Source organism: Oryctolagus cuniculus, chromosome 1, assembly GCF_964237555.1.
Source record: "Oryctolagus cuniculus chromosome 1, mOryCun1.1, whole genome shotgun sequence".
NCBI classification, from domain to species: Eukaryota; Metazoa; Chordata; class Mammalia; order Lagomorpha; family Leporidae; genus Oryctolagus; species Oryctolagus cuniculus.
The window spans coordinates 34378226-34390444 of record NC_091432.1 but is presented as its reverse complement, the minus strand read 5'-3'; the positions used below and the strand labels follow the sequence as shown (position 1 = coordinate 34390444).

The 12219-nt window shown below is 34.5% G+C and overlaps 1 protein-coding gene across 5 annotated transcripts in view; it reads left to right on the top strand.

Moving 5' to 3' along the window:
* Window positions 1–12219, top strand: part of ELP4 (elongator acetyltransferase complex subunit 4) — a 276252-nt gene that overhangs the window by 82258 nt on the left and 181775 nt on the right. For all 5 annotated transcript variants that reach the window (XM_002709032.5, XM_051825657.2, XM_051825667.2 and 2 more), the window contains exon 5: window positions 3675–3814. In XM_002709032.5, the coding sequence (XP_002709078.2) occupies window positions 3675–3814 (140 nt within the window). The remainder of the gene's footprint in view (window positions 1–3674; window positions 3815–12219) is intronic.

The following is a 12219-nucleotide window of genomic DNA, read 5'->3' as shown; positions in this document are numbered from 1 at the left end:
AGCATCGTCTTTCATAATGTGCATGTTTTCTGAACTTTTTGAAGTACCATGATGTTTAATTCTCTTTACTCTTTGGCTTTCCTCTTTCATTCTTCAGCCACAACAGAGGTATGTTAGATGTACGCATGTGGATGACCAACAAGAGACTTTTTTTTTTCACTAAGTCATCGTAATTACAAAGGACAGTAATGGATCTTCTGATTCTCTGGTGAATCATGGCACAATAACAATAATAGCATTTATATTTTATTTCAAAATGTACAAAGTATTTGTTGCCAGTATTGCCTTAGATTCCCAAAGCAGTCTAATGAGATAATTATTAGCTCTAGTTTCTGACGATGGAACTGGGGCTCAATATGGTTTGGTAACTGGATTCTTGCATTCTGTTATGCAGAGTTGAGAAACAAGAATTGATAACTGTAGTAAGAAAATGTCTTATGTAGACTATTTGTGGTACAGCTTTTCTCTGAAAGTTTTGTTTCTTTCTAACAAACTGGAGATAATGTATGGTATCATTTTTGTTTTGTTTTGTTTTCCTCTTGTGCCCCATGAGAATTTGTTTTCTTTTAGCATTGAAAATTTTTACCAAACTATTCCATTTTATTTCTTCTACAGACAACAAAGTTAAAAATTAGTTCATGAATGTAAAATAGAAATTGTTATAATTTAGAACTAAAATAATGTAGTTCCACAAAACTAAACTGACTAGTTATTGATGATACTTTGGTATTTTTCAATGCATCTGTATTTATGGAGTTGATGACAGTTTTATGGGTAATCATTATTATGCTTTCAGCATTTTGTTTTCATTTTAAAGAAAATATTTAAGTCTTTGTTTTATAATTATAGGCCTCAAAAGATGTGTTTCAAAAATTTGATTTTCTATTAACACCATGCATTGGATAGAAAAAAAACTTGCAAAATACTTTCCTGTGAGAATATATTTGCTTTTTTTTTAAATGTGGAGTCGTTCATCAATGATAAAATTTTCCTTTCCATCTTGTAATATTTTGATTGTCATATCTAATCTTAATTTCTAGATAAATTAATAATTGTAAAAAGAAAAAACTTCCAATTTTATTTTTACATTTTAATGAATATTTGTGTTCCATATGTAAACTGTCACAGCATGAAATCAATTTTCTGCCTTGATTCCTCCCAAATCTGAGATTTCTGTCACATTAATATTGTAATTAGAAACATTAATAGAGACGGCAACTTAAAAAGCATACTTTGCTTCTTGGCAATTTAGCATATTTCTCTGAGTGCATGGGACTTCAAGAACCTTCAGTCCACTAATAAATTTATTAACTCAAACTTAAAAGAAGTGAAAAGTCTCTCTTTCTTTCTCTCTCCCCATGGTCGGTCTGCTAAAATAGATTATTCATGCTTATTTGATTCAGGTAGGCTTTTGCAAGCTTCCCTACTAGGCCTGGGAATGTGGTACATTGAGGCCTTTTCAGAGGCTTCTGACATAGACCAAGCTTTTATTGCATGGTGTTTTATTATAGCCAAATCCTAGTCTCCACCCAGTTTGTAGGCACTCTGCTTATTCTTTTGAATCAGGAAAGGTTATCACCTACCTTAATCCATGCAGCAGCATGGATTAAGGACACCAGTGTGCCCCAGGATTCTCAAAGAGGATCCTGGAAGCTTCTGGTTTCTTCTTTTTTGCAGTCTTTACTAAATTCTATTGGGCCTTAGGGGGATTTGCATCTGAAATGAGCAGCCTGGTGTTTTTCTCAATGAAGACATCAGATCAAAGTTCAGTTAGTCAAGGCCTTTCTAAAACATTAACGCAGCTTGGACTTACACAATAAAAAGATGAGCTCTAGCAGAAATTGCAGTAAAAACATTCTGAACTATAATCCGGATAAAGAATAGATTATAGGCCAAAGAACAGACCTTGTTTAAATTGCTTTAGACTAATAACTTCACATTTAAAAACTTTATACCCTATTTTTAGGAAACATATTTTAATGTACTATAATGCATATGTCAATAAATTTTCTTAGTAAATGGACGTTATGTTTTGGGAACCACAATTTTGTATATATTGAATTGAAATGAATACATTATAACAAACTTAAATTTCTTTCATTAATGATAATAAGTAGTACCTTATGGAGGGATAAATAGTCCTTTTATTTAGAAAATGAATGTTAAACACCTAGACTGCATCTAAGCAAAATGTTTCTTTTAGAATTAAAAAAAATTTTATTCCATGTTACTGTATAAATTGTGTATATGCATATAATTTAAGAAGCCATTGCAGTCTTAAATATGTGTCTCATATCAAAATTTAAAAGTTGTCATTTAATAAATATAAAAACTTACTGTTTAGAATCTTCAATTTTTGCAGAGATCTTTTTGTTGACTGTTCTGTAACTTGTCTGTTTTGTAGTATTCATGACAGTGGAAATTATAAGATTAAATCAGAGTTTTACTAGAAGCTATTGCCAGATGCAAATTGTTAACAGTTTAACTTTGGAAGAGGTGTATATATGTTACTTTTTAAAAAAATTTTATTAATTTTATATATTTCTAGGTGCTAAATTGATGAAATCAGTCTAGAGTTCATTCAAAGCAGTGTAATAATTATGTTATACTAGTAGCCTTTTACTATCCTGTGTAAATAAATTCAGTGTTTACAGTTAATAGAGTTTCTTATGAGAAAAAGTATTGGAGAAATCAGTGGATTAAAGATGAATTATCAGTGAGCAAATGATTATAGCAAGTTGTGGTGGATGTAGCTTATACACATTCTTCCTCTTTATCCTGTGCCTTGTCCTTGTCTGGAGTGTGTAACATTTATTTATGCAATAAGCTTACTTTTAAGATTTTAAGAAATATTGAATAAGGCCAGCACCGCGGCTCACTAGGTTAATCCTCCGCCTACAGCGTCAGCACTCTGGGTTCTAGTCCCTGTTGGGGCACCAGTTCTGTCCTGGTTGCTCCTCTTCCAGTCCAGCTTTCTGCATGGGTCGGGAAGGCAATGGAGGATGGCCCAAGTGCTTGGGCCCTGCACCGGCATGGAAGACCAGGAGGAAGCACCTGGCTCCTGGCTTCAGATTGGCGCAGCGCGCTGGCCATGGCAGCCATTTGTGGGGTGAACCAACGGAAGGAAGACCCTTCTCTCTGTCTCTCTCTCTCTCTCTCACTGTCTAACTCTGCCTGTCCAAAAAAAAAAAAAATATTGAATATATATACATTATCATATAAGAATTTAATTTAAAAATTATATTCTGTTTAGTATAATTGAATATCTGGTTTCTTTTGGGCCTCTCACCAATGAATTAATTTGGCTTGATTTGTATTTAGTCATAGTGATTTTAATTAATCATGAATTAGGTATACTAAATTTCAAACGTGGGAAAGTATACAGTACAGTAAAAGAAATTAAAATGTGTTTGCATTTATATCAAACTTACAGGAATGAAGATACATGAAAAGTGGAATGCTTGATTTTCAATTATATTTAGTTTAAAATAATGAATGTATATTTCTAAGCAATTTAGTGGGCATATATGTGTTACATATGTATATATATGATATATAATAATCCTTATTAACATCAAAATATATAAATATATCATTGTTTTACTGGATTTAAGACAAATGAATTATAACTTTAAAACCTAATTTCATTAACAACCAATATGGGTTTTTCTTAGGTTGGACCAGTGACATCTTCAAGATTTGGTCACTATTATGATGTATCAAAAAGGATACCACGAGAACTAATTGAGACTTCAAAATGGCATGGATTTTTTCTTCCAGAAAAAATGTCTTCAGCTGATAAAGTAGAATGCTGGTAAGTTCATGACCCATTTAATAGCAAATTCTCATTTCAAAGGTTAATAGAAATCACTTTTTACCTTATTTTTTATAAAGAATGCATTTCTTAGGATATATTTCCTAATAATGTTAATTTTCTGTTTAATATATAATCTTAATTATATATGTGTTTCATAATATTTCATTACGTGTTTTTTTTTTTTTAATCTGTAACTGTTGGACCCACTATTACTGTAATTTGCAACCTGAGAAGTCTGGGTACCAGACTGGTTCCAATATCTGTTGGTCTTGTTTTTAAATGTGGAACAGTTCATCAGACTCTGTCAGCCCAAAATGCAAATAAATACTCATTTCTAACCATAGCAATGAAAATGACATAAAGTAATGCTGCAAGTTTAAGTTTTACTATCAAGTATTAAAAGTACCCAACTTGTTTAAACTGCTAGTAACTTAAAGAATAAAATAAACTCTGGGTTCAAGTACATAGTTCTTCCTTCTGATTCTTAAATTCAGTGACAGTATCCTTACGTAAAAAGTTATAGGTAGAGGTTAGGGCAAATACCATCTGCCCTACTTTAATCATTAATTTTTTCCTGACTTTGAATGACTATATTGATTATGCTACACACATACATATCACATTCAAATTTTGGAAATAGGCCAAAATAACCTTTCTATAATTTCTCAAATAGTAAGTTATAGAATCCAGATTCAAAGTCGTTCTACAAGAGTAGGTTTTAGCCTAATTGTTAAGATGCCTGTGTCACTCATTAGTATCTAGTTTCCACTCCTGATTCCAGCATCCTGCTAATGCAGACCCTGGGAGGCAGCAATGATGGCTCAAGCAATTGAGTTCATTTAATTATATCATTCTACTAACTTGCGAGATCTGGACTGAATTCCCTGATCCCTGGCTTCTGCCCAGCCCAACCTCAGCTACTGTGAGCATTTGGGGAGTAATCCAGAGACTGAGAGTGTATCTACCTGCCCTTTCCCAAATAAGGATGCAAAGTCAGTTTTATCTCACTCAAAAATCTGTTGTAGAAATGTCAAACTACCTCCATTCGTGGAGTGCTTAGGGAAAAAAATGTAAAGTATTCATTTAAGTATGATATAATTAAATGAAAAAGAATTTTATGTTTTCATAATTTGAAGAAATCTTAAAGATGAAACTTTTTATGCCTAAAAGTACAAAATTTTGGTTCATTCATTCAACAATGAAGGAAATCAACATTAGTCAGGCAATGTTCCAGGTGTTTGTCCTTCCATCTCATTTAATTTTCTCAACTCTTAAGAGTATGAAAGAAGTATTTTATAGGAAATGTGAAGTCAGAGTTGCAATGTAACTTTCCCATTGTTGCAGAGCCTGAGTGACTGCGCTAATACTCAAAGCCAAGTTTCCAAAACCTCTGCTCTTTTTTCTATACCATGCTGCCTTCATTACCTGGAGGTAAATGTACAGCCTACCAAGCTAGGTTCAGAAAAATTCTACCTTGATCAGCTATGAGGATATGGTCAAACAGTCTTTGAAATATGTATTTTCTTTGCACAGAATAGGAAAATTTATAGATTTTAATTATCAAAGCACTATATCATTTCATAGTAGCTAACTGATAATTCATTTATTTCATATTAAACTTAAATGCTTAATTAAATGTAATTAAACTTTAAACATGTAATTAAATTAATTTTGAAAATGAGTGCTTTAGCATGTGAGATTTATTTTAATTTATGAGATGTGTATGCTCATTTCACTAAAATGAACTTTACTGGTTCATTTATAAAACAATAAAGCTAAGCCTTACAGTTGTCTGTTCTTTTCCTGTAATTAAAACTAAAGGATATAGTTGTGTCCCACATTTTATGTAAAGATATAATATGTAATTTTATAATTTCTAAAGGCACTGTGAAAATATGTAAAGGTTTTTTTAACGGTAAGAAAAACTAAAGGTCATTTGAAATTTGCAGTAATTAATTTAAAATTATCAGGAAATTTGCCTGTGGAAAATGTTCATGCATACAGTTTAAGTTTTCAAATTAAAGCCTGGATATAAAAACATGAAATATATTACAATATTATTAAGGTAGTTTTATCTTGATAGTTTAATATCATAAATCAAGTAATGTAAGTCACAAAATCCTAAGAAAACTGATTTTGAGAATATTGATGTGTTCTAGTTCCTTTTAAATTTGATTTCTTTGTATTTTTAAAGATTTACTTTTTCATTTATTTGAAAGGCAGAGTTACACAGAGGCAGAGGCAGAGAGAGAGAGAGAAAGGTCTTCCATCCTCTGCCTCACTCCCCAGATGGCCACAGTGGCCAGAGCTGCACTAATCCTAAGCCAGGAGCCAATAGCTTCTTCCAGGTCTCCCCTGTGGGTGCAGGGGCCCAAGGACTTGGGAAATCCTCCACTGCTTTTACAGGCCATCTAGCAGAGATGATAGATCAGAAGTGGAGTAGCCAGGTCTGGAACCGGTGCCCATATGGGATGCCAGCACTGCAGGTGGCGGCTTTACCTGCTATGCCACAGCGCTGGCCCTTGACTTTGTTTTGAATTAAGCTTTGCTAACAGGCAGGTGCAGCTACGGTTCAAATTCTTCGCTGGAAAGATACTGCCATTCTTCAAAGTGGGGACAGAGTCTCAAATCTACTAGTTCAGAACATGGGCCCTATGGGAGGTAATTAGCTTTAAATGAGGTCATGAGAGTGAGGCCCCGCTTTTACTAATTGGTGTCCTTATCTAAGAGGGAGAAACATTGGCGCTCTCTCTCCTTGATCATGCTCTAATAAAAAGAGTCATGTAAGCACACAATAAGAATTCTGCTGTCTGCAACCCAAGGGTAAGAGTCCTCACTTGACACCAACCCTGCTGGTTCCTTTATCTTGGACTTATGGTCTCCAGATCTATGAGAAAATAAATGCCTGTTACTTAAAGCACCTGGTTTATAGTGTTTTGTTAGAGCAACCTGTCTTTGGCCACTTGTGCTGCATTAACAAAATACCTGAGACTAGGTAATATCCAAAGAACAGAAATTTATTTTCTCACATTCTGGAAACTGGAAGTTCAAGATGAAGGTGCCAGCAGGGTTGACAAGGTGCTGGCAGGTTCAGTTGTCTGGCAGGGCTGCTCTCTACTTTCAAGATGGTACCTTGTAGCTTTAATCTCTGAACAGGAAGAACACCACGTCCTCATATGGCAAAGGCAAAAGGGCAGCCAGCTGAGAGCTGCATGAAACCTCTTTCATAAGGGCCTTAATCCCATTTATAAAAGACAAGTGCCCATGGCCTAGTAACTACTTCAAGGCCCCTCTTAATGCTATCACATCAGCAACACCTGAATTTTGAAAGCGCTACAATCAAACCAAAGGATAATCCAAGCCAACTACTTACTATCCTATGAAATTTACCTTTTCATTGTAGGTATGTTAGATCTTGAATATTGAGTTTGCATACAATTAGTAGAAAATATAATTTTGATATGTTTCTTTGAATTTCAAGATTTTGGTTTTACATATTTATCCTTAAACATAGCTATAAATGTTTTACAGTAGCTAAGTGGGTTCTACTGGTTGACTGAACTGAATTCCAAGGAAATCACTTACTTTTCCAGGAGAATTTATAGAAGAGAATCAGTGGAAAGAGGGTGGGAATAATACTTAAAGAGTTTAGAAGTCATTGCATGTCTCTTTCCTTGTCATGTTTCTTTACCAACTTATGTGGGACCTCACTATAAGCTTCTGTGATATTTTTCTAGACAAATATTAGTTGTACACCTCATATTCCTACTGTTGTTCATACTTGCATCAGAACCTTTCCTGTGTTACACTCTAATTATTTGTCTTGCCCACATGCTTGCCTCCCCTTCAGATGCTGGAAATCTTTGAGGAGAATTTTGTTTCTTCATCTATTTATTCCTAGAATTTAAGACATAGTTATAAGTTGATAGTTGATGTGTTAGCAGATAGTTCAATTCACATAACATAGTAATAACTCAGATTAACTGTGGCCATGTTCTTAATACAAAGATTTACTGGGATAAAACCAGTAACTGAAACATAGCCATGCAAGAGTATATTTTATTTCAAAAATAGAGCTCTCATAGGCTGAGAAGAGGAGAATTGCAGTATATTTAAAAAGTGTAAATAGAAAATTCACATGTGTGAGAAAAGAATTAGGTAAAACTGAAGATTCAGAACAGAAATCATATAATTATAAGAGTATATTATTAACTACCTTATAAAAGGATATAGTGAATGATGGAAAGGCATCATGTAAGTGTGATGAGAAAATTTGCCCATCTGCATAGATATTTGTGGATAAACAGTGTCTGAAAATTTAAAGAGAGAACCATTATCCTGAACCTCATTTTAGCCAGTGAAGAGAAGTTGCTTGCACGTTTGCCTTTTTCCTCCCCCTTCCTTTCTTTGTTTTAACAGGGTCCTCAGGTACACAAAGTTTAGTGGGTTATCTTACCACACATTTCAGGCATAGCATGTTATCCTCAGGAGTACACATGGTTTTTGCTCTATTCTTCCCCACATAACTCCCCATCCCTAATCCCAGTTGTCTTTCCCATATCCATGTTGTCTCATGCTTCTTTTTGTCCTTCCAAATTTCCATTCTCCCTTCACTAATCGTTGACCTTTGATCCCTCTCTTTCTCCTTCCCTCCCTCCCCATCCACCACATCCAATCATTAACAAGCCCCACCAACTGTTATCTTCAAGATATGTTTAGATATCACTTCTTTCAATCTTCACCTCTACCATATTAGCTTGTGTCATCCATACTTCTTGCCAAAACTCTTACTCCTTATTCTTTGAGTTCTTATCTTTCTCTGAAACAGCTCTAGTAAACCTTTCAACAGAGCATTGCATGATAGAACTTTCTGTAATGCTGGAAATTTTCTGTATCTGCCTTGTCCACTTTGGCAGCCACTAGACACATACATCTGATGATTACATGAAATATGACTAGGGACACTGAAGCACTGACATTTTTATTTTATTTTACTTTAATTAATTTGCATGTAAGTACTTAGTGTAACTAGTAGTGGTTAACTATCTTGTTAGGCAGTCCGATTCTATATCTTAAGTCAGTTCTCATCACTGCTCCGGCTCAAACCCACCAATGACTTCCCGTCTCCTTCAGAATAATAAACACATCATAACAGAGCTCTGATAAGGCCCAGTGGTCCTACATGCTTTTACCTAACCTGATTGCTAGCTAGCTCTCTGATACTACCAGGATTTGGAAAACGGTAAAGAGAATATCAGGATGTTTTCCAGGTTTCTGATATTAGATGTAGGATAGTGACTTCTACTGAAGTAGGTAAGCCTAGCCATATATCCAACAACACTGATTTGTTCACCTTCTCTGAACATGAGCTCTTTCTATGAACCTGAGCACCTCTTTAAGCCCAGCATTATGCTGAATTCTGAATTTACTGTAGTGAACAAAGCAGCTATGATCCTTGCCAAAGTGTAGCTTATTGTCTAATGAGAACAAACAATTTTTAAAACCATACAAATAAGCAAATATATGTACATATGAAATAATGAATTATAAATACTATAAAGAAAAAGATTTGCCATGAAGGAACATAATGAGGTAGGGAGCAGTGGGTATACTTCAAGATATATTCAGTGAAGGTCTTTCTAAGGGAAAACACTTAAGCTGAGATCTAAATAATGAGAAGTAGACAATCATGTGGAGGGTACCGAGTCAAGAAGTATTATTGGCAGAAGGAAAGGAAAGAAATTGCTGTGTTCAAGGACCTTAATGGTCATTTGTGCTGAAACAGAATGAGTAATGGTAAAAGCTCTATGGAGATAGACAGGCAAGGATCATACCACTATCTAAATAAATTTATTCAATTTGGCAGGGAAACAACAATAATCGGAAAGTGTTTCAGGTGAGAGAAGATTTTTATTAAAAAGCTTAAAGTTACCATCAACTTACATTTTCCTTATTTTTATTTTTTGCTTTATATAATAATTTTATATGTGAGCATACTTCAGAAAGTTTTCAGAAAAATTAAATTTGAAAATAAGTTTATTTTGTGTTGCAAAAATTATGAAATCCATAATTTCATAATACATATTTTCCACAACTTTTTTTGAAAACCCTATCATTTTACGGGGTACAGTGTGGTAAGTCAACACATGTACACAGTGTATAATGATAAAATCAGTGAGTCCTGTTTAGTTTTGTTGAAAAGTTGGTGCAAAAAATTTAAGAGAGAGGAAATGGATGAAGATATAGAAGAGGAAGTAACCATTTCTGAAGATATGGACTGATAACTTCTCTTTATTAAATAATAGAAGCAGTCATCCACTGAGGAATGGTTACATACCTCTTGTGAGTTTCATCGAAATAAGGAAATTCCAACATGGTTGTTTTGTAAACTTGAATATACTTACTACAGATACAGAGGTATCAGATATTTACGGTAGTAACAGTAGATCAGATTGTATGACTTTCATGTATTTGTGCTAAGACCTGGGCATAAGCAAGGCTGATGTTAGGCCAGGTGAAGTTAACAAAAGGATGGAGGACAAAGGAATTTAAAATATTAAAAATAGTGAACAAATACTGAAAGGAGAAAAAAATTGAAGACAACTGCTATTGATATATATGGAAAAAGAAGGAGCAGTGGTCTGGTAGTGGACTTATAAGTCTTGATAGCTGGTGAAAATGAACAAATTGTGCTACTGAGATAAGTAGTGTTGGTTGAGAATAAGCTGTGTAAATTAGGACTATAAACCAGAAAGGAAAATGGAGCTTTTATTCAGGCAGAAAATTAAAACAAGAATGGAGGACAGCAGTTTGGCTCAATGGTTAAGATGTGCTTTGGGACACCTGCACCCCACGTGGAAGTACCTGGATTCAAGTCCCAGCTTTGCTCCTAATTCCAGTTTCCTTTTAATGCACACCCTGGAAGGCAGAAGGTGGTGGCTCAAGTGGTTGGTTCTCTATCAGCCACACGAGATACCTGGCTTGAGTTCCCAGTTAGTAGCTTCATTTTGACCCAGCTTGTCTCTTGTGGATATTTGGGGAGTAAACCAGCAGATAGATGATCTCTGTCTTCATTCCTTCCCTTCTCTTTCCCTCCCTCTCTCTCCCACTTTCTCTTTCTACATCACAAATAAATAAAATTTAAGAAAAAAAAAAAAAAGAAGGGGCGAATGACTGGAGTGGGCTACATATAAAAGAAGCATGAATTTGTGTGTTTGTTTTATTTTACTAGAAAATAGAGGAGATAAAGAATAATTTGAAAATAACATTGGAGACAAAGAGAATACCAGCCAGATCTCCCAGATGTTGAGAAAAGGTTCTAAGCTACGGATTTATTTAGTTAAGCTCAAGTGTCCACCACTTTCCAAGGGAAATCCAATTATCCTGGAGAGTGGTGGGCACTGCGGCTTTTGTTAAGGTCGAAGGCCGATGGTAACTGCAAAGATTGTAGCAGTGACTGCAGAAGGGGCTCTGCTGCAGCTTTCTGTGCATAAGAGACCCAGGGTGGTAACTGGGCTTAGCATCCAAAATATAATGGAGTGAAAAAGCAGATTATAGAAACAGGATAAATAGCACAATCCTATTTACATAAAATTTTTTATAGCTTATCCCAAACTCTTTTCTAACACTAATTCAAGAGATGCTAATTTAGGTCCAAAAACTTACAGATACACAGTCAAGTAAACTCATGAAAGACTGCAAGCTAAATCCCGTCTTAGCTGATCTCAGAGATTGACTGTATACATTAGTGTTTGAAATGCTCTGAGAGAAATGCCAACAGTTTTTAAGAATAGTGATAATAACACTCTTTACATTTGCTTTTTGATAAAATATATACTCTTCTTTTAAAAAAGAACAACATTTTTACCAACACGTTTCTTATCCTGAGATTGTATTTCTCCATAAAATGAGTAAGGTCTGGTGTAGAAAGATGTCTGACAGGATGTCCTTCAAACTGTTAACAATGTTTGCCACTAACTGATGGATTTTAGATAAGTTCTTTATTCTTTGTGTGTTTGATATATATATGAATTTTTATGATGAGCAAGCATGATTTGTATAAGAGGGAAGGTGATTTCAAATTAATGGACCTAATCATTTGGGAATAATATGGAGAAATACTGATCTCACGTCTTATGTCAAACTATATTCCCAAAGAAATATAGACTCAAATATAATAAATGAAACAATAAAAGTAATAGAAGAAAATGTTTAAGAATGTTGTAATGCCTGTAGTGGGAAAATGAGTGTATCTAATGCTCAGATCCAAATGCGATTCTCCATTTGAGGAACCAGGACTCTTTGGAGAAATGATTCAAGGGGGAAAAATATATACATCTGTTTGGAAATGCTAGAAGAATGATAAAGGCATATCAAAGTGATACAGAAACCAGCTCAAAAGG